Source organism: Papio anubis, chromosome 3 (assembly GCF_008728515.1).
Source record: "Papio anubis isolate 15944 chromosome 3, Panubis1.0, whole genome shotgun sequence".
In the NCBI taxonomy this organism is placed as follows: Eukaryota; Metazoa; Chordata; class Mammalia; order Primates; family Cercopithecidae; genus Papio; species Papio anubis.
The window spans coordinates 80,325,758-80,352,588 of NC_044978.1; the positions used below are offsets into that span (position 1 = coordinate 80,325,758).

A 26,831-nucleotide genomic window follows, 5' to 3' on the forward strand; every position below is an offset into this window, starting at 1 on the left:
TAGATACAAATTAAGCTTTCCCTACTGCCCTTTCAAAAGAGAATGAAATGACCTATCCTTAACCCAATGACGAAGTGTTTGTGTGAACTTGAATAAACCTTCATCTTTCCTGTGCCTCATCGTTCTTATCTACAGAGCAGAGAAGTTAAACCAGATGACTTCTAGTTAAAATAATGCATGATTTAATGATACAGTTAATTAAGATTCTACCTGTGCACATGTTTAGCTTCAGATATGATCAGTGTGAGAAGACCATCTTGAGGGAAGTCAAGAAATCTAAGAATGAGTCCCGTTTTCAGCATCCAGCGGATGTGTAATCATTAGAACAAGGAATAACCTCACTTTCCCCGTTTATTAACACTCGTGGTCATCTCTCAGGGTTATTTTGAAGACTGAACAAGATAAGTCATGTGAATGTGTTTTGTAAGTTGTATAGTTAGAAGAATTAGAAGTGTAATTATTGTTAAAGCAGATATTTGAAACACTGCCTACATCATTACCGCCAATGGTGATAACAGGCTGAGTCCGGGTTATTTCTCGTTAGGACGCGTCCTTGTGCTGAGTAAATGGTAGGTTACCTTATCCGACTGCGCAGTGAGTCTTGATCCGGGAAACGCCTAACTCCTCAATTTTTACCAGAAAATAAAAGACTACACTAAAAAGAAACGTGGGAAGGGGGGAATTCGCAGGCAGAGGAGGAGGAAAAGCAAAGGAGGCAAAGTTAGGAGAATGAAAGGAGAATTAGAGGAATGATAGGGGCGGGCAGGGCCGAGCCGCCCAGGCAGGACAGGGTGGTGGCGAATGAGCTGCTAGCCCGGCGACCTGCCCGCGGCCCCGGCGGGGGAGGAGGAGGGACTTGGCGGAGGTCAACGCCAGAGCCAGACTTAAAAGGGAGATAATCCTAGCTAGTTGATGACACCAGTGACTTCCGACGCCCCGGGCAAGAGAACGCCACGAGGGATAACGGGAGGAAGGCCGGGGCCGCCAAGGCAGTCCCAGGCTAGCGAAGGAGGTGCGCAGACCGGACAGACGCCCTGCACCCCGCCACCATGTGCGAGCTGTACAGCAAGCGGGACACTCTGGCGCTGAGGAAGAAGCACATCGGGTAAGGACACCCTGGCCCAGAAGAAAGTGCAGAGAGGGGGCAATAACGAGTGCAGAGGTTGGAGAGATGAAGCCGGGTAGGGAACCAGCGATGCCACCGCCGCCCTCCGTGCCCGCCGCCCCTGTGCACACGCCCTGTGCGCCTCCACCTGCAGGGGCCGCGCGGGCTCCCAGAAACGCTCCTGGAGCCCGGAACACTGGGCTCCCTGCCCGCTCGAAAGTCCCCGGCTCGCTCTGCAGCCTGCGGACTAGCGGGGGCTGCCGGCCGGCTAGAGGGGTTGGTGGATGACAGCCAATAGCCCTAGCAGACACCATTCCAGGGATGGGAGGTGGGTGGGAGAAAGATAGCGCTCCGCCACCCCCATCCAACTCGAAAGTTTTTGGAAACTGTGAACTCAGAAATATGTTTTCATGATGGCTCTGCAAACAAACTAATTCTGACAATTTTTACTTAAAGTGAGTTTTTTCTTCTTGCATGCTTGGTTAAGCGGTGAAGTGTTAACCTAGCCAATGGAAAACTTGAAACCACCTTCTGTTAGAAAAGCAGAGATTTTATTTGGATCCCTCTTACCCAACTTGGTCTCCCAAGCTGTGTTCTCCCCAGTCTGCTTGTCTTGCCCCTGTCACAGACGACTTGCTAATCTGATGGTGAGCATATAAGACCGACGGGGCTCTGGCCCTCGTTGGGTGTCATATTCCCTGTGTGACCTCTGTCAAATTACTTTAATTGTCTCTTCTATGAAAGTAAGAATAACATTCTACTTCACAGGAGCAAGCAGATGAGATTAATATGTTAGTGTTTTGTGGGTGGTTTTTAAAAAGATACGTGTAAATATAAATGATGATTCATGATCCCGAACACTGTAAAGTCAACCGTCTGCAATATTCACTTGAAATGAAAGACTGCAGCGGGGCCAGTGGGCATGAGAGAGCGCTTGAGGTTACAAGGAGGAAAACAATCCGCATCCTCTTCGGAGGAATGCTGGACAGTTTCTCAGACTGAAGCTCCTCACCCAACTGGAGGGGTTTCTAGATGGTGATTTGGAAGACTAGTCCCGTCTCTCTCAGCCGCCAAGTGGGGTCAAAATAGTCCAGTTCTTCCCCCATTAATCAATCACTACCCTACTTTTTCTAATCACTCACTCTGTTAGTTTTCAATCTTACATAGTTAGATTCCAGTGAATGCCTAATAGTTTCTGACATGAGCAGAACAAATTTTCTAAAAGCACGAGTGTAGCCATGGGCTGACTGGAAGAAGGAGAATTTTACCTCAAGTCTGACGGGCAAGGTGGAAAATGTGTTAAAAAGGCAATGTGAAGTCTGCAGCTTTCAGCCCACAACCTTAACAAAGATTTTTTTTTTGGATTTTAACTTTTAGGTGTAAACAGCTGAGTTTGAACCAATAAGAAATTCTTATAAAATATTATTTTCATTTCAGCTGATGATGCTGAAAAAGCATCAATATATAACACACCCTTGTGCAATTTTAAAATTTGAGGTTACCTACTGCTCATAATAATCAAAATTCCTTCTAAACAGTTACATATCAATTTAGTATATTTCTACTACTAAAACTACCTCCAATGTGTGTGAGGGCTTTTTTGTGTGTATCCAAAATCACCAAAATAAATAAATATATTTAACTTTAGTTCTTAAATATTCATAAAGCCAAGATTAGAAGGCTTTATGAAATTTCTGTGTGATAAAATGTATACTCCAAACATTCATCCAAATAAAAGTATGGATGACTTTATTATGCTCAAAAAACATATTAAGTGGTTAGAAGCATAATTGAATTTCATTAGTTAATAATGGAAAATCCATTTGATACAGGACAAGTACCACTCAAAATACATGAAAATGAAAATGATCTATAAAACTTCGTAGTATTTAACTCTAGGTTATTTGTATTTAGTTTTTAGCGCTATTCATGTCTTTATACATTAGATTGAAGGGGAAATAGAGATGTCTACCTTGGGCGATGGCACAACACAGCCTACTTGCAAATTCTGATTTTCTCATTTACTGTCTGTGGAACCTTAAGCCAGTTTCTTAATTTCTCTGTGCCTTGGTCTCCTCACCTGTGAGAGTGAGAATGATAATAACCTCTATTGCATAGGATTGTTGGCAGAATTAAATAATATTTACAAAATATGTAACAGTTTCTGACACATTAAGCCCCCCAAAAAAACTTGTCTTTTTTTTTTTTTTTCTGATAGAACAAAATTTCTCAAAGGAAAAGTAGTTATTGGTTTGTGTGATTAGAACCATCAGAGAGCGGATTCATGTGCCTCTAATAAACTGTCAAATCATGGCACATTTAACATAACAAGCATAAGGAATGTGAACAATGTCATGAATGGGGGATTAACATAAAAGTTTCCAGGTTTACATGAGATGAAAAGAAATGTATGTCATCCAGGTTGTGCTTTCCCTTTCCTTTATGTAATTGTACTTTTCCACAGATGGTGACCTTCATTGAGAAGGAAAAATACTGAGAGTAGTCCTACCAGACCAAAGTGTTTCCTTTGATTATTTCTAGGCCCTCATGCAAAGTTTTCTTTGCGTCGGATCCCATCAAAATAGTGAGAGCCCGGAGGCAGTACATGTTTGATGAGAACGGTGAACAGTACTTGGACTGCATCAACAATGTTGCCCATGGTAAATGTCCTGTCCTTGCAGTGCTTTGAAGGAAATGTTCATGGAGTAAAACTGACTTGGAACACTTAATATTTGTCTAGGGAATTGCAGTGGCTGCAGTTCCTGTGCTGAGTGGGCCAGTAGTCCTAGCGGGGAAAATCTCAGTAAAATATGGAAGAGAAAGGAACTCAACTTTTGTTTGTTTGTTTGCTTCATCATTCCTCTTATTCCCAGGCACTTAGAATTCTAACTTACTTGTTGGGCTTTTGTTTCATAAACTTTAGTGGGACACTGTCACCCAGAAGTGGTCAAAGCTGCCTTGAAACAGATGGAACTGCTAAATACAAATTCTCGATTCCTCCACGACAACATTGTTGAGTATGCCAAGCGCCTTTCAGCCACTCTGCCGGAGAAGCTCTCTGTTTGTTATTTTACAAATTCAGGGTATGTTTCATGGTTTCCCACCCCTCCCCATTCCCACTAAGCTTTGTCTACTCTTTCACACAAATCTTTCCTTTTGATTCATGGTGGAGCTTGTCTAAAAAGGTCTGCTGAGTTTCTTGCCATTCACTAAGTGATCACACATTAGGGACCTGGCCTTTCTGGTTCTCCCACTTTATTCCAAGACTCTGAATCAAACTGGTCAAATGATGCTCACCTCCTCAGGCAGTGCAATAAGTAGCTAAAGGATCAATAGGCCAAGATATTCTTTCAATGAGTGTATGAGGAACTTTAGCCAAGAAATAACTCTACTAAACAAGCTATAATTTTTAAAGATTTTTGATTGTTGAAAATTGAGCATATTTCCCCAACACAAACACAAGAAAAGAAAGAAGGCCTGCCTGTAAAAAGTGGCTCGCACCTGTAACCCCCGCAGTTTGGGAGGCTGAGGAGGGCAGACCACGAGGCCAGGAGATTGAGACCATCCTAGTTAACACAGTGAAACCCTGTCTCTACTAAAAGTACAAAAAATTAGCCAGGCGTGGTGATGGGTGCCCGTGGTCCCAGCTACTCGGGAGGCTGAGGCAGGAGAATGGCATGAACGCGGGAGGGGGAACTTGCAGTGAGCCAAGATCATGCCACTGCACTCCAGCCTGGGCAACAGAGTCAGACTCCGTCTCAAAAAAAAAAAAAAAAAAAAAAAAGAAAAAGGAAAGAAAGAAAGAAAGGAAAAAGAGGGAAACTCAAATAGATACATTTCAAGTTTCATTTATTTATTTATTTTTTGAGATGGAGTTTCGCTCTTTTTCCCCAGGCTGAAGTGTAATGGCACTATCTCAGCTCACTGCAACCTCCACCTCCCGAGTTCAAGGGATTCTCCTGCCACAGCCTCCTGAGTAGCTGGGATTACAGGTATGCGCCACCGCGCCCAGCTAATTTTGTATTTTAGTAGAAATGGAGTTTCTCCATGTTAGTCAGGCTGGTCTCAAACTCCTGACCTCAGGTGATCCGCCTGCCTCGGCCTCCCAAAGTGCGGGGATTACAGGCATAAGCAACCGTGCCCAGCCAGAAGGAGCACCACTGGCCTGGAAGGCCATGCATGAGGCTACCAGCAGCACCTCAGGGTCAGCGTGGGGTCCCTGGGGCCAGCACCAATGCCCACAGGCTGGCCATCCCCACGCAGGCCCCTTGGGCCGCCTCAACTTTTTAACTTAGTTTTTTTGTTTTGTTTTGTTTGTTTTTTAGTGACAGGCACTCATTATGTTGCCCAGGCTGCTCTTGAACTCCTGGGCTCAAGCAATCTGCCCACCTCAGCCTTCCAAAGTGCAGGGATTACAGGTGTGAGCCACCGTGCCTGGCCCCTACTTTTAAATTCTGTAAATTCAAATCATTGTATATCCATTCTATAGACTATTATGCAGATATCTAGAAGTATGTTTTTGCAAATGCATGCCTAAATATGTGCTTGAAATGCAATATTATATTAGAGGAAGCTATATAAATGTATAGTAGAAACTCCTATTTTAAAAATGAAATATGGTTGGGGGTGGTGGCTCATGCCTGTAATCCCAGCACTTTGGGAGGCCAAGGCGGGTGGATCACGAGGTCAAGAGATCAAGACCATCCTGGCCAACATGGTGAAACCCTGTCTGTACTAAAAATACAAAAATTAGCTTGGCGTGGTGGTGCACACTTGTAGTCCCAGCTACTTGGGAGGCTGAGGCAGGAGAATTGCTTGAACCAGGGAGTCAGGTTGCAGTAAACCAAGATCATGCCACTGCACTCCAGCCTGGTAACAGCATGAGACTCCGTCAAAAAAAAAAAAAAAAAAAAAGAAAGAAAGAAATATATATGAAAATTAACTATTAGACATTTTGTGAATATTTGATTATATGACTCTCTGTGATTCACTTTGCATTAAGATATTTTAAAACCAAATTTATATCCAGCGTGGTGGGTCACACCACTACACTTGGCTCAGCTTCCCAAAGTGTTGGGGTTATAGGGTGAGCCACTATGCCTGGCCTAATTTTTGTGCTTTTTGTGGAGATGGGGTTTCACCATGTTGCCCAGGCTGGTCTCAAACTCGTGGGCTCAAGCAATCTGCCTGCCTCAGCCTCCCAAAGTGCTAGGATTACAGACATGAGCCACTGCACCCATCCAAGACTAATATTCTTTTTTTTTAATTTAAAAAAATTTTTCATTATTTTCGGAGACAGGGTCTCGCTAGGTTGGTCAGGTTGATCTTCAACTCCTGACCTCAAGAAATCTTCCTGCCTTGGCCTACCAAAGTGCTAAGATTACAGGCATGAGCCACCACTACCATGCCTGGCCAACAAAATATTCTTAAAGTAAAAAAGTCTTCAGTCTGAATCCTGCTCTACCTCATATTAGCTATGAGACCTTATTCTGATAACTTTACCTCTCTGAGGCTGTTTTATCCTTAAAAAGGAGATGGCAGTACTTTTATGTTGTTACAAGAATAAATACAAGCAAAATCCTCAGCATGATGTTTAGCAGATAGTAAACATTCCACTTATTATTATTTTCTTCCTGTGTTTGGTAGTATATTTAGATTATCTGAAATACATAGGAAAAAATTTGATACTCATTTTATAGAGAAGGAAGCTAGTCAAATATTGGGTAAATACGACATAGGTTGGCAGCCAACCTAATGGGCCCTCAGTCTCCCATTCCTCCTGTGGAGATCAGGTTTAATGAAGGCTTCTTCATGTCCTCAGTCACTATGTGGCTGAACTAAAGTCTGAAATGGGCAGCATATCCTTAATGTTTATTGGGTTTCTTCTATATGTCTCATTCTTTATTGAAAACATCTAGGGAAACTTACATTAGAAGGGTAAAGTGGGTGGGCAAGATAGAGGAAGTAGAGGATTTCAACTTATTATTTTGTAAGTTTCTGAATAAATGTAATCTTACAACTTTGGTAATTAACATCCTAAATGTTTTTGTTGTTGTTGTTGTTGTTGTTATTGTTCTGGAGATGGAGTCTCACTCTGTTACCCAGGTTGGAGTGCAGTGGGGCGATCTCCACTCACTGCAACCTCTACCTCCCAGGTTCAAGTAATTCTCCTGCCTTGGCCTCCCAAGTAGCTGAGACTATAGGCCCACGCTGCCATGCCTGGCTAATTTTTTGTATTTTAGTAGACACGGGGTTTCACCGTGTTGCCTAGTCTGGTCTCTAACTTCTGAGCTCAGGCAATCGGCCCTCCTTGGCCTCCCAAAGCGCTAGGATTACAGGTGTGAGCTACCGTGCCTGGCACATCCTAAATGTTTTAAAAAGAGATTGTGTCAGTGTCCTCTCTCTCTGTTATCTTAATAGATCCGAAGCCAACGACTTAGCCTTACGCCTGGCTCGGCAGTTCAGAGGCCACCAGGATGTGATCACTCTTGACCAGTAAGTCTTGGACACAAGGTTTCTAAGCAAGAAGATTCTTCAGAGACAAAATCGTATTGATCCTATCCATACTAGTACCATAAACACACGTGAAGGAGGACAGATATATGGAGCAATGTTTTTTAAAATTATGTACTAAGCTATCAAGGCCAGCTTAAATCGAGAGGAATACTTAATTCCTTCTAAGTACCAGGAAGTGGGAGAGGCTCTCTTGGGTACTGAGGGGGATGTAGCTTCATGGAGTTTGCATGAATCATGGATTACTTTTCACACATTATTTATTGAACCACTAGTAACATGTAAGTAATAAAATTGCTTTCCAAATAAGAATACAATTAATTTCCAAAAAATTCAAGCACTCACTTCACTATTACGATTATTCGCAGTCACTAATTTTAAAGATAACAATTTAGAGCAAATTTTAAAGAAAACCAGCAGCCACGTAAAATTTAAAGCTTTTCATTAGCCTGTAATTATTAACAGTCACTATCTAATCTTAGCTCTCAAACATAAATTTATTACATTTTAAACAAGAAATCTGGCAACTTCCATCTTTATTAGACTTTTTTTTTTTTTTTTTTTTTTTTTTGAGATGGAGTTTCGCTGTGTCGCCCAGGCTGAAGTGCAGTGACGCGATCTCCACTCACTGCAACCTCCGCCTCCCGGGTTCAAGCAATTCTCCTGCCTCAGCCTCTGGAGTTAGCTGGCATTACAGGCGCCTTCCTAAATGCCCAACTAACTTCTCTATATTTTTAGTAAAGACAGGGTTTCACCATGTTAGCCAGGCTGGTTTCGAGCTCCTGACCTTAAGTTATCCGCCTTCCTCAGCCCCACAAAGTGCTAGGATTACAGGCGTGAGCCACTGAGCCCAGCCTAGGGATTTTTTTTTCTTTTAAATTTTTGTCTACTCCTCCACCCCACTCACTGACTTCAGATGTAGAGGGTGAAGTTAAATATGCACCTCATTTCATGCCCTTCCCAATTGCTTTTGGGAACTTATTCATAAGTTCTTTGCCAAGGCTGAGGTCCAGAATGGTATTTCCTAGGGTTTCTTCTAGGATTTTTACAGTTTTAAGTCTCAAATTTAAGTCTTTAATCCATGTTGAGTTAATTTTTGTATATTGTAAAAGGCAGGAGTCCAGTTTCATTCTTCTGCATATGGCTAGCTTCAATCTTGGTTCTTAAAAAGGCCTCCTTTTCCTTCTCAAGTAGTATTTGCCTAATATTTGCAAGTGGACATGCTTTAGAAATCATCCCAAACAGAAACAGATGCCCATTCTATGAGATAAAGTTGTTTTTAAATTTACTAGAATGTAACACGTATTCTTTTAACACATTTAAAGAATACATACATGTAAAGTATTGCATGAGGATATAGAAAACAATTTTTCACATTTAGACAATCTCATTTAGCAATATAATCCAAATACATCAGTTTTTCCCAACGAAAAAGAAATTGTCAATGAGGACACATGCTTGGCTTTCTGTGGGTTTTATTACATGTAAAGGAAGAATTGGACACATTAAGGGCCAGTCTTGCCATGAAAAATCAGATTCCATATAGTCAAATCTGGCACCAGTGTTGAAATTCTCCCTGAATGGATACATATGGATGAAATGCAACACTGGTTTTTGTATATTTGAAAACATCTCTCTTGGAATTATTTTGGTTAAAAAAAATGTTTTTTTTTTTCTCTTTTCAGTGCTTACCATGGTCACCTATCATCCTTAATCGAGATTAGCCCATATAAGTTTCAGAAAGGAAAAGATGTCAAAAAAGAATTTGTACATGTGGTAAGTGTCTTAGAATCCTAAATCAGAATGTTAGTACTGGAGGAATGCTTAATGATAATCCGGCCCAATGCTTTCATCTAAGATAAACTAAAATCAAGAGCAGTTATGTGGCTTGCTAAGGTCAAAGGGCTAAATACTGACAGAATGTTATTTAAAATCTATTTATCTATTTAAAATATATTGATGAGTATTACAATAGGCAAATTAGTTTAGTAGTTGTTCAGAGCTATCATTTTATTTTTCTTGCTCCTTAATCTTCAGTTATATTTTCTGTCACAAATGCCAACTCAAAATTCAGAGTTGAACTAAGTGTGTATTTAAATTGTTCTTGGCCGGGCACAGTGGCTCACGCCTGTAATTCCAACACTTTGGGAGACCGAGGCAGGCAGATCACTTGAGATCAGGAATTAAAGACCAGCCTGGACAACATAGCGAAATCCTGTCTCTACTTTTAAAAAGTACAAAAATTAGCCAGGTGTGGTGGCAGGCGCCTGTAGTCACAGCAACTTGGGAGGCTGAGGCAGGAGAATCCCTTGAACCCAGGAGGTGGAGGTTGCAGTGATCTGAGATCATGTCACTGCACTCCAACCCGGGTGACAGAGCGAGACTCCATCTCAAAAAAAAAAAAAAAAGGAAAAAAATAAAAAAAATAAATTGCTCTGTACAATAATGCTAAATTATTATATAGCTTTATTAAGTAAAATAAAGAAACCAACCAAGTTGTTGAAAAAGTAAAGTTTATTTGGTGTTTTTGTCTTAACTGAGGATCAGCATAATTTCCTTTTTTCTTTTTCTTTTTTTTTTTTTTTTGAGACAGAGTCTCACTTTGCTACCCAGGCTGGAGTGCAGTGGCATGATCTTGGCTCACTGAAACCTTCGCCTACCATGTTCAAGCAATTCTTTAGCCTCAGCCTCCAGAGCAGCTGGGATTACAGGCATACTCTACCAAACCCTGCAAATTTTTGTATTTTTTGTAGAGACAGCGTTTCATCGTGTAGGCCAGGCTGGTCTCAAACTCCTGACCTTAAGAGACTGGCACACCTCAGCCTCCCAAAGATTACAGACGTGAGCCACCGCGCCTGGCCAATTTCTTGAGAATCATCAATACTTTCTTTCAAGATTTTAAGATCTGGAGTGAGTGCTAACACACTCTAGTTTTCTGAATGATTACGATTTGTAATATAGTTGATCAGTGTTGGCTCATTTTAAATACTGACTAGTTAATACAGTTTCCTTTCACTGACATTTTAAAATAGTATCATCACACTTGTTGATTTGAATTTTCTATTTATGTGAGGAGGGATATAGTCTTGATTTATAGCAGTCTGGAAGCAAATCCAAGCTTCTGTTCACAATTCGAAGATGTCAGTTCTTCACAGAATTTAGAAATGTTAAGGAAAAAAAAGAACAAAAAAACCTAAAGTATCTTAAGTTCACATGATCACCATTCTAACATGTTCTTGTAGGGAAATGCCTTTTTGTTTTGTTTTATTTTGTTTTGTTGTTTTTGAGATGGAGTCTTGCTCTGTTGCCCAGGCTGGAGTGCAGTGGCGCAATCTCGGCTCACTGCAAGCACTGCCTCCCGGATTCACGCCATTCTCCTGCCTCAGTCTCTTGAGTAGCTGGGACTACAGGTGCCCATCACCACGCCCGGCTAATTTTTGTATTTTTAGTAGAGAGGGGGTTTCACCTTATTAACAAGGATGGTCTCGATCTCCTGACCTCGTGATCCGCCCGCCTTAGCCTCCCAAAGTGCTGGGATTACAGGCGTGAGCCACTGCACCCGGCTGGGAAATGCCTTTTTTTTAAGGTTTGTCGAAAGGGCAAATTACAAGCAACTGCATTATTTGACGTTTTCAGGCACCAACTCCAGATACTTACAGAGGAAAATATAGAGAAGACCATGCAGACCCAGCCAGTGCTTATGCAGATGAAGTGAAGAAAATCATTGAAGATGCTCATAATAGTGGAAGGAAGGTTTGTATTTATAGCTTTGGAAACATCTCAACATCTTTTATAAAAGGGATTGGAACTGTTGGGATTCAATGAAGAGATGGAAAAGGATTATATCTAATGTCCCTTTCTGTTCTTCTCTAGTTATGTTTTCACTTGATTCAAACTTCAAACAGTGCGTTATTACAATCATGCCTCTAAGACTGTCTACTTTTATTTATCCTGGAAATACAACCACTATCTGGTTCCAGAACTGGTGGCCTAATTCTGACCTTTTCATTGGTATGCAGGGTCTAGTCTAGAGGGGTAGGGGTCATTATATGGTGAAGGGAAGAGAAGAGACAAAGTAGCCCTGGGACCTCAGGATCAATGCAGACTTCCAGACCCACAAGGGAGCCTTGGTGCTTCCCTTGAACTTCAACCTTCTTGAAGCCATGGAGCCTGGGGCTGGTTTGCACCTGGGTAAGCCAAGGCAGAAAATGTTCTTCCGATCTGGGCCTGGACTTCTAAGACAGAAACAAAATCCTTGAGAGCAGGAAAAAAGTATTTTCATTTTCTCAGTCTTCACCCTACTGTCTTCAGCTTAATACTCAATTCTCAGCCCATCTGTAGGTTACTTATGTGGATTTTAATGCAACTTGACAATATTTTGCCTTAAAATTAGCTTATGGCATAGACTTGGCTATTTAAAAAAACCTTAACTGAAATAAAAATGAGGCCTTTTCTTTTTCTAATTAACTCAGATATTTCTGTCTTCATTACTGGAGAGCCATTCACATTTCTTAACTGCTGCTGCTGCTTCTTTTTTTTTTTTTTTTGGCTAACCCGTTTGTTTTTCGTATCTTCTTATGTGAAACATCTGTGCAGGTAGACATAAAGCTCTATGTGTTGTGGGGAGCTTCAGACTCTTGCTCTTCAAATGTGGTCTGTACCTGTTTAAACAAATGGCAAACAATACTTTTAGGAAAAAATTTACATTAACAAGATCTTACAGACTCTTTGCTGCTAAAAGAGGGTTTGAATAATTTTTCAAAAACTTAGCATTCAACATTTATTGGATTATTGCTATCATATTAGCAGTGCTGAAAGCAATGAACAAATATAAGATCAGTGCTTCAGAATATTAGATGTGCTTGCAAAGTCCTGGAATGGTACAGCAAAAATCTTGAGTCCAACAGCCTCATTTTATAGCTAAGAAACTAAATATCTAAAAAGTGAAGGATTTAACCCAAGGTCTTACAATTACTAAGGGGTAATCTGAACTAGAACCTGAGTTCTCTTGATTTCTCATCTCACATTCTTTGTGCTTTCCCTTCAACATTATCTATTTCCTACTTCTCTTTTCTTAGTCTCTAGAATGATTCATCTGTAGTTCCTATTGTTAACTGCTTACTGTTGAGTTAAGCGTGGTTTAGGGCAAAACCTAGAAATACAGCACAGTAACTATAATGTGTGGCCACAAACCACCCTCCCATTTCCATGGTGCAAATTCCAGCCTCAGGCAGCCTTACTTCACCAAGCTTAAGAAACAGGCATCACAACAATGCCCTTGGAACCTAGGTAACTTTTTACAGGTTCATAACCAAAGACTAATAAAAATATCAGTCTTACTCAGTTCATCCTAATGAAACTGCTGCATGTAATGATAGAGAAATGGAAGTTGCCCTCTCATCTCCTCTGTTTTTCAGGGTAGCTTTATTGGTACCCTAGATTTTCAGAAGTTAATGCTTTAAATCAATTGCTTTTCCAGCATAGACACCCTTTCTTTTTTCTTTAATCAAATGGCCAATTTGCCACTTGCTACAGGTCTATTCCTAGCTATTTTTTAAAAAAACCTGCTCTATAAGATATCCTCTTTTTGGGGGGGTTGTAGGGGGACCTAATGGACTTTGACCCCATCTTCTCTTGTATAGATTGCTGCCTTTATTGCTGAATCCATGCAGAGTTGTGGCGGACAAATAATTCCTCCAGCAGGCTACTTCCAGAAAGTGGCAAAGTATGTACTTGACTTGGGCCTCCTTGGTCAAACTGAGAACACTGTGACAATTATGTAGGGCCATACTAGTTGCTAAGATATTAAAATAATTCCTGATTAGCTGGTAAATAGCCACACCTGAGCGCCTGCCATCCCAGGACTCCTGGATGCTCTCTCAGCCTTCCCCAAGATCCAGCATGTACAAGGTTAACACATGGTCCAACAACGGGAGTTCAGAACTCTGCTCCAGCCCCCAGCCTGCATCCTCTCTGATTGACTAGTACCAAATCTGTATTAGTCAGGGTTAACTAGAGGGACTGAACTAATCATATATATATAATCATATACACACACACACACGGGGGTATTAAGTATTAACTTACTTGATCACAAGGTCCCACAATAGGTTGTCTGCAAGCTGAGGAGAAAGGATAGCCAGTTCAAGCCCCAAAAGTGAAGAACCTGGAGTACGATGTTTGAGGGCAGGAAGCATCCAGCATGGGAGAAAGATGTAGGCTGGGAGGCTGGGCCAGTCTCTCATTTTCACATTTTTCTGCCTGCTTTATATTTGCTGGCAGCTGATTAGATTGTGCCCACCAGATAAAGGGTGAGTCTGCCTTTCACAGCCCACTGACTCAAATGTTAATCTCTTTTGGCAACACCCTCACAGGCACAGCCAGGATCAATATTTCGTGTCCTTCAATCCAATCAAGTTGACACTCAGTATTAACCATCACACAAGCCTTCCCAATTAGTAAATATTTGAAGACTAACCCTGTTACCAACTACTTGTTTGATTCTTTCTCTTCCCACTTAACATACTGTAATAAGACTGGGTGCTGTGGCTCATGCCTATAATCTTAGCACTTTGGGAGGCCAAGGCAGGAGGATCACCTGAGGCCAGGACTTCAATACCCTTCAATAACAGGGCAATATAGCAAGACTCCCTCTCTACAAAACTTTTTTAAAAATATTATCTGGGCGTAGTGGCCCATGACTGTAGTTCCAGCTACTCGGCAGGGCAGGCTGAGGTGGGAGGATGGCTTGAGCCCAAGGGTTTGAGGTTACAGGGAGTTTGATCTTACCACTGCACTCCAGCCTGGGCAACAGAGTGAGACCCCATCTCTCTTAAAAAATTTTTTTTAAATACTGCAATATAGCTTACTTTAAGCAGCACAAACCCAACTGGTATGGAATATATCTAATCTAAAAATTATGTGATTATATTGTAAAATCAATGATATTTATGTGGGGTTTAGAGTACTGAAATGTTTTTTAACAAAAATTAATTCTTCAGGTTAACAACATTTTTTTTTTTTTTTTGTCTACAATAATTTGCATCTTTGTGGTTGGGTTTGGGGCTCTCAGTGACCTGAATGCATTAGACTGCTGCTTTGCTTTTCAGATATGTGCACGGCGCAGGGGGTGTGTTTATAGCTGATGAAGTTCAGGTGGGCTTTGGCCGAGTTGGGAAACATTTCTGGAGCTTCCAAATGGATGGTGAAGACTTTGTTCCAGACATCGTCACAATGGGAAAACCTATGGGCAACGGCCATCCAGTGGCATGCGTGGTAACAACCAAAGAAATTGCAGAAGCCTTCAGCAGCTCTGGGATGGAATATTTTAATACGGTACATTTTGGTCTCCAACTTTAATGCTAAGAAGGAAAAATAATGCATGTTCTTATATTTTTTGACAATGTAGTAAAGAATAAAGCTCAGTATTGTCAGCTAACCACCCAGAACTCTGGCCAAAGATTTTCTTATTTTAATAAAACATGTAAATTTTACTTTAAGTTCTGCGATACATGTGTAGAATGTGCAGGTTTGTTACATAGGTATACATGTGCCATGGTGGTTTGCTGCACCTATCAACCCGTCATCTAGGTTTTAAGCCCCACGTGCATTAGGTATGGCCAAACTTTTATCTAACCAGATTTCATTCTATCTGGCAAAATGCTTCTTGTATTTCTGCTTGTATATCTTTACCTGTCCTAAAACAGTCTTATTGATTTTTCCAATGATAGATGATTGCCTTGCTAAATTCCACAGGTTATGATATTTTCATTTCTTTGTTTCATATCATACTTAAATTTCCAAAACACTTCTAAAGTATTTTGGTGACTCAGTACTATGAATGTTATATGGCTGTCATAAGAGATACTGAATTTTTATCTTTGGGATATTATATTTCTTTGCTTTATCCCCATAAGCTTTAAGCTTGGAAAAATTATTGTAGTTTGTTCAGTATATATAATAGGACTTGTTATATCTAAAAGTAAGATTCAAATCTGAGGACATAAATTATTCAGAGAACATGTCATTGCTTAGCTATTTTTACTCAGCTCTTCAAGGGCAGAAACCCCTATTTCCCTCACTGGGCAACACTATGAAATCCTAAACTCCCAACATAATGTCTGGTTTTTGTTTGGATGAGCAAATAAATTCCCTGGTAGTCCTTCATACCAGTTATGCAGCTTGGAGAGTATAATTTAGAATGAATTTTCACTCAATCCTGAATAAATAGAATCATGCTCTATTCTAAATATGAGATGCTAATATTATAAGATAACATTTTATTAAAATTATATCTTCACTTATGTATGTATGAGCCAAATTCTTATGGATGAGGGAATACCACTAATTCAACTGGTACATTTTCTCATTTGTTGTCTTTTTTTTTTTTTTCACAGTATGGAGGAAATCCAGTATCTTGTGCTGTTGGTTTGGCTGTCCTGGATATAATTGAAAATGAAGACCTTCAAGGAAATGCCACGAGAGTAGGGAATTATCTTACTGAGTTACTGAAAAAACAGAAGGCTAAACATGCTTTGATAGGCGATATTAGGTATGTTCATTATGAAGTTGTCATGTAGTTACTCATTTTTTTCAAAATAATAATAGTTTGTAAGCTAGGCAACATGGCGAAACCCCATCTCTATTAAAACTACAAAAAATTAGCCAGGTGTGGTGGCGCACACCTGTAGTCCCAGCTACTTGAGAGGCTGAGGCATGAGAATCGCTTGAGCCTGGGAGGTAGAGGTTGCAGTTAGCCGAGATTGTGCCACTGCATTCCAGCCTGGGTCATAGTGTGAAATCCTGTCTCTAATAATAATAATAGCTTATATTTTATCTTGTAAGTTTGCAATAAAGTACATAAAACTAAATCTAAAAAACACCAAAAAACAGAGATAGCAAAAATTATTCTTATTCCAGAATCCAGATATCACCACTGTTAACATTTGGGTAGGGCCGGATGTGGTGGTTCACACCTGTAATCCCAGCACCTTGGGAGGCAGAGGCAGGAAGATTGCTTGAGCCCAGGAGTTTGAGACCAGCCTGGGCAACATAACAAGACCTTGTTTCTATAATAAATAAACCAACAACAACAAAAAACATTTTGGTACATGTCTTTCCTGACTTTTACACTTTTTAAATAAAGTTAGGATAATGTCAGCACCCAAAAGATGAAAAGAAGGAACCTAATGTAGCTCTAAATAATTTACTGAAAATTATTTAAAATGCTATTCTGAAAAGCTGGATATTTTTCATATATATATGAAATATTGACATATACATATATGTTAACATTTATCATCATTAACATCCTGAGAAACTAAATAGCATGAAAGGGTTATTTTTAAGCCATTTTCTTTTATAATTGAGAAAAGAAAACTGGATGACAAAAACTAATTTATTTCCAAAAGTAGAAACAACTGTGAACATAGATTGGTATCTTGGATTAGTTAGAATTAAACTTGGAAATTAAATGGAAGTTTGGGGATGTGTTAACTTTTTGTGACAATGGAGCGTTGGACAGATTGTGTGTCAAGTTTTTCTTTACCTCTCGCAGGGGCGTTGGCCTTTTTATTGGAATCGATTTAGTGAAGGACCATCTGAAAAGGACCCCTGCCACAGCTGAAGCTCAGCACATCATCTACAAGTAATTCACCCCCACACCCACCTGTTTGGTATCTTGGCTGCAGGATGCCTACCCACTTGAAAGCTTGCTTGACTTCCTCCCATCCCTCTGAAAAAGGAAAGTTTAAAATACATCCTATTTATAACGTGGGATTCTTAAATGCAGAATACTTAAACTGCTCTATGTTCACGTCATTCTTCAGTAATTGTAGTTATCCTTTGCACGCACTCACATGCATTTCCTACACAAATTAGGATGAAAGAAAAACGTGTGCTTCTCAGTGCCGATGGACCTCATAGAAATGTACTTAAAATAAAACCACCTATGTGCTTCACTGAAGAAGATGCAAAGTTCATGGTGGACCAACTTGATGGGGTTCTAACAGGTGGGTCCATGGATCTTTAAGATGTCTTCTTGTTGCCTCTCCCAAACCCACTGGCCTAGTCATAATGACCATATGCATCTTGTTATTCATGATGGAAGTGAGGCAGGGCAGAAATAAATGTGTAACTTTCCATTTAGAACTAGAAAAAGATAACCAAAAAGTAACCACATGGACTCTTAAATTGAAATTTTCAGTTTGTACTCATATAACTCCAAATATAAGTTTTTGCTGAAGGAACATACTGTTTTGTCATTTATTTTTACTCTAGACTAGCTAGCATATTTAAAAGTGCATGTCTGCATTGTGCCATGCACCACAAATACTACAGTGTAGAGTATTTCAGCATTGTGCCATTAACACATGAAACATTTCTGATAAAAAAAATTATATAGGCTAGAGTGTGACAGTTCTTTGCTATATGCTGAATCGTTTAACTTTGCAAGGTTTTTTTTATTTTTTAATTTTTTTTGAGACTGAGTCTCCCTCTGTCGTCCAGGCTGGAGTGTAGTGTTGTGATCTCAGCTCACTGCAGCCTCCGCCTCCCAGGTTTCGTGATTCTCCTGCCTCAGCCACCTGGGTGTCTGGGATTACAGGCACCCACCACCATGCCTGGCTAATTTCTGTATTTTTAGTAGAGATGGGGTTTTACTGTGTTGGCCAGGTTGGTATCGAACTCCTGACCTCAGGCGATCCACCCGCCTCGACCTCCCAAAGTGCTAGGATTACAGATGTAAGTCACCGCATCCAGCCTAACTTTGCATTTTTAACTTTTATTTTTTAATTTTTATCTATTTATTTTCTGAGACAGAGTCTTGCTCTGTCACCCAGGCTGGAGTGCAGTGGTGGGATCTTGGCTCACTGCAACCTCTGCCTCCCAGGTTCAAGCAATTCTCCTCCCTTAGCCACCTGAGTAGCTGGGACTACAGGAGCGTGCTACCATGCCCATTGTCTATCATAAAAATGTATCTTTTGTTTACCTATATTATGCAACTAGGTTAATTTATTTCTTTGTTATGAACATACATTGGATTAGAAAGTAAATTAGTACTGTAAAACCATGTTGAATAGCATAAAGCATGATACAAATGATAGGTATTGTTGTTTTTGCTTTAGTTATATTTTCACAATTCAGGGTGGCATGGCAGCACATGCCTATAAGATCCCCGAGGCCAAAGTAGGCAGATCGCTTGAGTTGAGATCAGGATCACTCAGGAGCTGGAGACCAGCCTGGGCAACATGGTGAAAGGTTTTCTCTATTAAAAAAAAAAAAAATACAAAAATTAGCTGGACATGGTGGTGCATGCGCCTGTAGCCCCAGCTACTTGGGACTTGGCTGAGGTGAGAGTATCACTTGAGCCTGCAAGGTGGAGGTTGCAGTGAGCTGCACCACTACACTTCAGCCTGGGTGACAGAATAAGACCCTGTCTCTCAAAAAAAAAAAAAAAAAAAAAAGATTCAACTTCTTTACTCAGCTTTTAGAGTAAAACTGAGAAGATAGGAATCCATATAGCATACAAAATAGATAGTGAATAGTGAATGTTTGGAAACTTGAGAGTCCACCAAAGTTATTAAAAATACGGTCACTGTCTTTGGACTCAGAGTGCATGCTCACATCCAGACCTGGCAAGCATTCCTCACAAGCAGGTGTGTCCTTTGATCCCATAGGGCAGGGTACAAGACAGAGTGTGGCTTGGGACAATCTGTCACTCTACGTCTGCATCAACTCAGAGCTTGAGTGTTCTTAATAGTGGACCAGAAGAACTTCCTTTGAATAAAGTGAATGACAAATAGGTAAAATGGGCTTAGTGCCACCTATAAATGATAATGGTAAAATACTACAAAAAAAAATCTTAAAGTGATTTTAACAGTGACTTTTTTTTTTCTTTTTCTTTTTCTTTTCTTTTCTTTTTTTTTTTTTTTTTGAGATAGAGTCTTGCTCTGTCACCCAGGCTGGAGTGCGGTGGCGTGATGTCAGCTCACTGCAACCTCTGCCTCCCGGATTCAGGTGATTCTTCTGCCTCAGCCTCCCAAGTAGCTGGGACTATAGGCGCATGCCACCAAGTCTGGGTTATTTTTGTATTTTTAGTAGAGATGGGGTTTCACCATATTGGCCAGGCTGATCTCGAACTCCTGACCTTGTGATCCACCTGCCTCGGCCTCCCAAAGTGCTGGGATGACAGGCATGAGCCACCGCGCCCAGCCCATTTTTTTAGCACATAACATTTCCTTCTATTCTTCATGAAAGGTATTGCTAAGATACCAAAGAGATTTTTTTCTTAGGTTTTTATGTTATTTTATGTTATGTCTTCTCCATAATACCTTCCTTGATTTAGTTTTAGAAGAAGCCACGGGAACCAAAAGTGAAAGTGTGACCTCTGAGAATATTCCATGCAAAACAAAGGTAAGAGTCGGCTACTTTATTTTTAGGGGGAAAGTTTAAAATTTGGGGAATGTTTAAAAAGGGAATACAAATTTTCAAAAAATTGTGCAATGACCATTAGAACAATACCAGCCTGTATTAGGTTGGCTTGTTGTTGCAATTTTGAGTGCACAATTAAATTTCCACAGCAAGTGTCACATCATTTGACAGGACTAAAGCCAAAGAACCATTCTTACAGGATCATTCCCATACCAAAAACAGCCTCGTGGGCCTGCAAAGATGGCCTACAAAATATAGAGGGAGGATTCAAACCGCCTAAGTTCCTTCCTGTTTTACTTGAGGGCTGCCTGAGACTGCCTCCGATTCTCAAACACTGCCTTTACAATCAGCAGAAGCATTAGCAGGGAGGTTCTGAAGTGCCAGAGTTCGGTTCTAAAATGAACTAAAGTGTAAGCTTCGAATGGCAATGGGGCCTGGGAACTGTCTGGCACTGCCTGGCCTAGTTTCTGCATTTGATGTGCTTCCAGGAGAGGGCCTTGCCATTCTCTGCTGAGCTGCCGAGGGTGTGAGAAAGAGCACCCTGGACTGGGAAACAGAAAGGCAATAACTTGAGAGGCTTTGTTGCATAATTTGTTATTTGTTTATGAGTTAGATGCATACAGGAACACCCAGTGCCTCAAGCCTGCCGGCACATCCAGTGGAGTCAGCAAAGTCTTTTTTCATGATTAAAATCATCAGGCTGTTTGAAGGAGAGCGAGTGATTTGCTAACAGCATGGCTTCTGTCTCGTCTAACAACACAAACCAATTAAAGGAATCAATTATTCTTTGATGTCAAGAATAGTTTATCAAGTCTAAGACAGAATTGCAGCTGTAACTGCTGGTTCCCCAAGCATTAAAAAGAGTCCTGCAAAAAAACAAAATGAAACAAAAGTGTTCAGCACAAGAAATCCCACTTTAGGGTTAGCAAAGTTGGCACACATTTTATGAAAAGTTGACTCGCAGTCCCAGATTTTCTGTTGACATCACATTTTAAATGTCTATTGAAGACACTGAGGAGAGGGTTAGAAAGGAGCAAGCAGTGTTGTTTTGTTTGGTTTCCCTGTGTCCTTTGTTTGTGTGTGGGCTTGTTAAGTCAGTCCTGTGGAGGCTGGTTGGGATTAGAGGTGGATGCCCACTGGAGCTTTGTGTGCCTGTCTTGCAGATGCTGAAAGAAGCCCACGTAGAACTGCTTAGGGACAGCACCACTGACTCCAGAGAAAATCCCAGCAGAAAGAGAAACGGAATGTGCGCAGATACACATTCACTGCTCAGTAAGAGGCTCAAGACATGAACGATTTGCATTTTAAAGCAAGATGTGATGTCCAGAGTTATAGAGAATGAGTAGATGTGTCTCATCAGTTAATAGCTCTATTGTACCTCTAAAGGTGGAATTGTCAGTTTAGACTCGTAAACAAAAAGGTAAATGAGTAATCAGAATAACCCAAGTGATAATCAAACCATGTCAAGATTATTAGTTCAGACTCTAGCCTGTTAATTTTCTTCCTTGAGATTTCTGAAGCTACCTGATTTATTCTATTAAACGTAAGCTTACAAACTCAAAATACATTGGCAGGTTTACCTCTCATGCTTCAATGTTTCAAATTAGAGAGCAAAGTGTAACAGGCTCCTTCACTTTTGAGACTTAGTGCCTTAAAATATGTATTCTATAAGGATTTCATATATAAAAGTATATTTATTGACTATAATAAAATAAAACATGATGTAAACAAAAAAAAATACCAGAAAAGTGTTTACCTACCCTTTGCAGGGAATATTAAGGGTTGGGATGGTAAAAGCAAAGTCATTCAGAAAAAAGTCACAAACAGCAAATATTAAAAAGGGATAGAATAATTCAGACCTCTAGCAAGGAACTTGGTTAATCACCATCCTGTGGGGATTGAGAAGGGAACAAGGAGTATACACAGAAACACACGCATAAAGATGTTTCTGGAACAGCAGCCATAGCTGAAGCAGGGCATTCAGAGTCAGGAGACTTCTGCTTTGTCTACTCATGGATTCTATCATTTACCTGTCAGGTAAGAAATTATCTTTTGAGGCAGGGTAGTTGCCCAGGCAACTAAAATGAACTGAAGTGTAAGCTTCGGATGGCAGTGGGGCCTGGGAACTGTCTGGCACTGCCTGGCCTAGTTTCTGCATTTGATGTGCTTCCAGCAGAAGGCCTTGCCATTCTCTCCTGAGCTGCTGAGGGTGTGAGAAAGAGCACCCTGCAGTACAGTGGCACTATCATGGCTCACTGCAGCCTCGACATCCCAGGCTGAAGCAATCCTCCCACCTCAGCCTCCTGAGTAGCTGGGATTGCAGGTGCACACCACTGCACCTGGCTGATTTTTGTATTTTCTGTGGAGACAGGTTTCACCATGTTGCCCAGGAGGCTGGTCTTGAACTCCTGGGCTCAGGCAATTCGTCCACTTCAGCCTCCTAGTGCTGGGATTACAGGCGTGAGCCACTGCATCCGGCCAAGAAATCTTCCTCTTATCATCAAGTTTATCATCACTTATGCACACCCCCCACATGCACTCTAGCAGGAGCACGTGAGAGCGCGCGCACGCGCACACACACACACACACACACAATCTCTAGCCCAGCACTGGCAAAAGGAAGTTGGAGGAAAGTAGGACATTGAGGATCTCTTAGTTACATGATGCTGCCTTGAGAGGTTCATTCGGAGGCTAATAGACTGAACTGGATGAAATTTGAATTTCAGGGTTAATATTTCCCATTCTCTCCCTATTGCCTTTCTAATAATTATTAAACTTTGATTTATTTTTATTTTATTTTTGAAACAGAGTCTTGCTCTGTTGCCCAGGCTGGAGTGCAGTGGCAAGATCTCAGCTCACTGCAACCTCTGCCTCCCAGGTTCAAGGGATTCTCCTGCCTCAGCCTCCCAAGTAGCTGGAATTACAGGCACACGCCACCATGCCTGGCTAACTTTGGTATTTTTAGTAGAGATGGGGTTTCACCATGTTGGCCGGGCTGGTCTCAAACTCCTGACCTCACGTGATCCACCCGCCTCGGCCTCCCAAAGTGCTGGCATTACAGGCATGAGCCACAGCGCCCGGCCTGTGTTTTTTTATTCCATAAAGAATAAAGCTGTTTAAAGATAGCTAAGCGGGAGGTTGAGAGGAAAATTAATTGTAAAAAGCTTCCTTCCTGAATTCATCATAAAAATGCAGGGTCTTATTGTTAAACACTTTTTGCTCCTAAAACTACACTTGTGACTCTGGACCCTGGTTGGATAATGCTGAGGTTCGTTGCCAGTAGCTGGCGAGGAGGAGATGGGAGAGAGATCCCTGTGGTTTGCTTTTAGGGGGCAAGAGCATTTCGAGAATAATCAGATCTTTCACAGATTGACACTCCTGTGAGCATATTTTGTTAGCATGCTCAGAGAGTGCCCGACCACTTTTGACTCCTTATGTCTAGGGAGCAGCAGGAGCCCCTGTGTTGGCAGGGTTAATTGACCGTGATCAGCAGGTTGTTATTACGTTCTTACCGGAGTTGCTATTACGTTCAAGAGAGGGGGAGGAAGCAGAAAGTCTCATACCTGTGTTATGAGTTCTCCAAGTAGAAAATAATTGAAAACTAAGGGTTTACTTTTTGACATACTCCACTCTTCTTTATTACCTATAATTTAGGTTTTATAACCAGGAAGGAAGATATAGAAATAAATGACTCCTTCCTGAATACAACAGACGTACCACTTGTGAGTGAGGTTTCAGGTAGCTAGCTGCCTCATTTCCATGGTGTCAAAATCAAGGCTATGTCAGTGTGGTCCTCTTGGACCCCAGACACTGCAAATAATCCCAGGGCCACAACTGGACTCATCATGTCCCTTGTCCACGATTGAAATTCCACTCACCCTCAGCTAACACTTCCGCCCATCTGGACATGCACCAATCGTCATTCCTAAGGAGTCTGAGCCCCTGGTGACCATGCCCTTCTTGGACCAGGGCTGCTGTATTTGTCCATTCAGAGCTACAATTAGACAAGGGGCACCAAGGACACCAAAGTGTGTCCTCTGGGTTCCACACATATCCTTCCTGCCCCTACTGTGGAAAGCAGCCCTACCTACCTGCTGATCACGGTCAGTTAACCCTGCCAACACAGGGGCTCCTGCTGCTCCCCAGACATAAGGAGTCAAAAGTGCTCAGGTGTCAGTCATAGTTTAACAATACCCTTGCTTTTTCCCTTGGCAAAAGGGCACCCCCTTACGGGACCAGGGCCTCCAACCTCCCCAAAGTTGCAGGGATGGAGAGAATAAAATTCTCCAGTGAGTCACTGAAGGTAAGTGGGGCCACTGCCTGATTTTGCCTCTTGGCAGGATCATATGGGAGACACAGTGACATGGAAATCTCTGACTCAGTGCAGCTACTGCATCCTGAAGGATGGCACCCCATGCTTGCAGACAATTGCCCCTGAGCTGGTGCCTCACCTGCACCTCCAGCAGTATACTCCAATTCTACCAACCTGGCTGCCTCTGGAGGGTGTGAGTGTAATACAAGTGGTCAGTCTCATGAGCACGGGCCCACTCCTGCACATCTTCATTGTAGTGTGGCTCTGCTCTTTGGATGATCTGATTTATGGGATTCTGTGCCTGGGCATCGGGCACTCTATTCCTGTGGGAACAAATCTCTGGCTCCTCCAGGATGAAAAGGGCTCAATAAAGTCAACTTGCCGCCAAGTGGCTGGTTGGTTTCCTCAAGGAATAGTGTCATATTGGAGGCTCAGTGTTGTTCTCTGCTGTGAGTAGAATAGCTATGCCAGGGGCCAATAGTTAAATCTGTTTTGGTAAGTGGGAATGCATGCTATTGACCCATGCATGGCCTCCATCTCTGCCACTGTGTACACTTTGTTCATGAGTCCATTGTGCCTGTTGTGGGGTGGCTGGTGACAAAAACTGGCTAATGTCAACCAGTCAAGTAATTTTGCCTACTCAGTTATTCAGTCCCTCTTCCGGGGTGGACACTTCTTAGTGGATATTACATGTAATACAAAAATACCAAGTGGTATTTACTCCCTATACCCATTTATATGCCTCTATACCATATCTCCTTTGTCTCAGGTATTCTAGTACATTCAGACTCCTGGCTAGCTAGCCAGGCCATTCACCACTGCTCATAACTCCATATATATATGCACCTTACTCCTCCTTCCACACAAGGTGGATGACCAAGTGTGCCACTCAAAGTGCTGCCAGTGGGAAGATTTTTCATTGCTGCTCTTTCAAGGCCACCACTGAGTGTGGCTAGAAAGCAGCCACATCTATTTTACAAAATGGCAGGATTCTGAATCTTCATAGGGTTTACCTCCCGCCCTCCCCAGCATGCTTGTTTTACCCAGGCCTCCAGTGTACTGGTTCATACCGAGAAGCACCTCTTACTCCTCCTGCTGAGTCAGCATGGTGTCATCAACATAATGGATCACTGTGATACTCTGCAAGATGCTCAGATGGTTTGAATCTGTTCAGATTAAGTTATGACAGAGGGCAGGAGAATTAGCATAGCTCTAAGACAAAAGTGTAAAGAATATTGTCCATTCCATAGGAATGCAAATTATTTCTGATTTTCTTTTATGATTAGCTTAAAAATAAGTATATTCCCCCCATTTAACAGCCAAATATATCAGGTAGGTGAGGTCTTACTAATTTGCCCTGGCAACAATACTATGCCTGTCACTGCAGCTGTAATTGGGGCTACTGCGTGGCTGAGTTTGCAATAATATGCAGTCGTTCTCCATAATTGTCATCTAGTCTCTATGCCCTACTGGCTAATGGAGAGATGTTATGAGGAATAGAAACCACCACCCCTGCATCCTTTAGATTTTTAAGAGTGGCACTAGTCTCCCCCATCAACTCCCTAGAATGTGATGTTGTCTTTGATTTATTACCTTGGTTGGTGGGGGAACAGGAATGTGGAGTGGTAGCTTCAGGTGCCCCAACCTTGCCTACCTAACCATGACAGCTCTTATTCCACAGGCCAAGGACCTGGGGATTACTGCAACTGCCAAGTACAGATGATCCTCAACTTATGATGGTGTGACCTCCCGATAAACACATTGTAAGCCGAAAATATTCTAAGTCAAAAATGTACTTAATACACCTAACCTACTGAACATCATAGCCTAGTTCAGCCTCCCTTAAACATACTAGGAACACTTCCGTTAGCCTGCAACTAGGCACAGTCATCAGGCAGCACAGCACACTGTAGATCTCACTTGTTTATCCTTGTGATGCCCGGGCTGTCTGGGAGCTGTGGCTCGTTGCCACTGCCCAGCATCACGAGAGAGTATCCAATGACGTAGCACTAGCCCAGGAAAAGATCAAAATTCAAAATTTAAAGTACAATTTGTACTGAATGAGTACCGCTTTCACACCACTGTAAAGTGAAAGAATTCCAAGCGAACAATGGTATGTTAGGGCGTGTGTGTACGTCCATCCCAATCATGTATTCAGGAGCTGCGGAAATGACACAGGTGGTCTTGACTAGTGAAGCCTTGAGAGGCAGTGAATTTTCCTGCCCACATCCTTCAACAAGGCACGCATTCACTTGAATAAGATGATAAGGCTTTCTTTGGGGCAGTACAGGCAAGCACATAAGTAGGCGTTAAACAGGGCACTTTGTGAAGAGGGTGGAGGGATATTTTTCAGGGAGAGCAAGAAAAAAATATTCTCAATATCCAAGATAAGACGTCAAGCTGAAGTAGATGCAAGGAAAATCCGGGATCCTCTCCAGGATTTCTGAAATAAAGAATCTATGCCTTGATTGG

At 41.6% G+C, this 26,831-nt stretch overlaps 1 protein-coding gene across 1 annotated transcript; it reads left to right on the top strand.

Annotated features, from left to right (window-relative positions):
* Window positions 1-891: 891 nt before the first annotated feature.
* Window positions 892-21,633, top strand: ETNPPL (ethanolamine-phosphate phospho-lyase). Its single transcript, XM_003899079.3, has 13 exons — window positions 892-1,105; window positions 3,647-3,765; window positions 4,029-4,188; window positions 7,526-7,600; window positions 9,304-9,394; window positions 11,255-11,371; window positions 13,261-13,343; window positions 14,728-14,953; window positions 16,015-16,169; window positions 17,175-17,264; window positions 17,498-17,628; window positions 19,962-20,029; window positions 21,211-21,633. The coding sequence occupies exons 1-13, from the start codon at window positions 1,050-1,052 to the stop codon at window positions 21,337-21,339; spliced, it is 1,500 nt and encodes a 499-aa protein (XP_003899128.1). The 5' UTR covers window positions 892-1,049; the 3' UTR covers window positions 21,340-21,633.
* The last annotated feature ends 5,198 nt before the right edge of the window (window positions 21,634-26,831 follow it).

Coding starts and splice junctions, on each gene's coding strand:
- ETNPPL (XM_003899079.3), top strand. CDS start 1,050: ATGTGCGAGCTGTACAGCAAGCGGGACACTCTGGCGCTGAGGAAGAAG. Junction 14,954..16,014: donor GGATGGAATATTTTAATACG/GTACATTTTGGT, acceptor TTTTTTTCACAG/TATGGAGGAAATCCAGTATC. Junction 17,265..17,497: donor GCTCAGCACATCATCTACAA/GTAATTCACCCC, acceptor TACACAAATTAG/GATGAAAGAAAAACGTGTGC.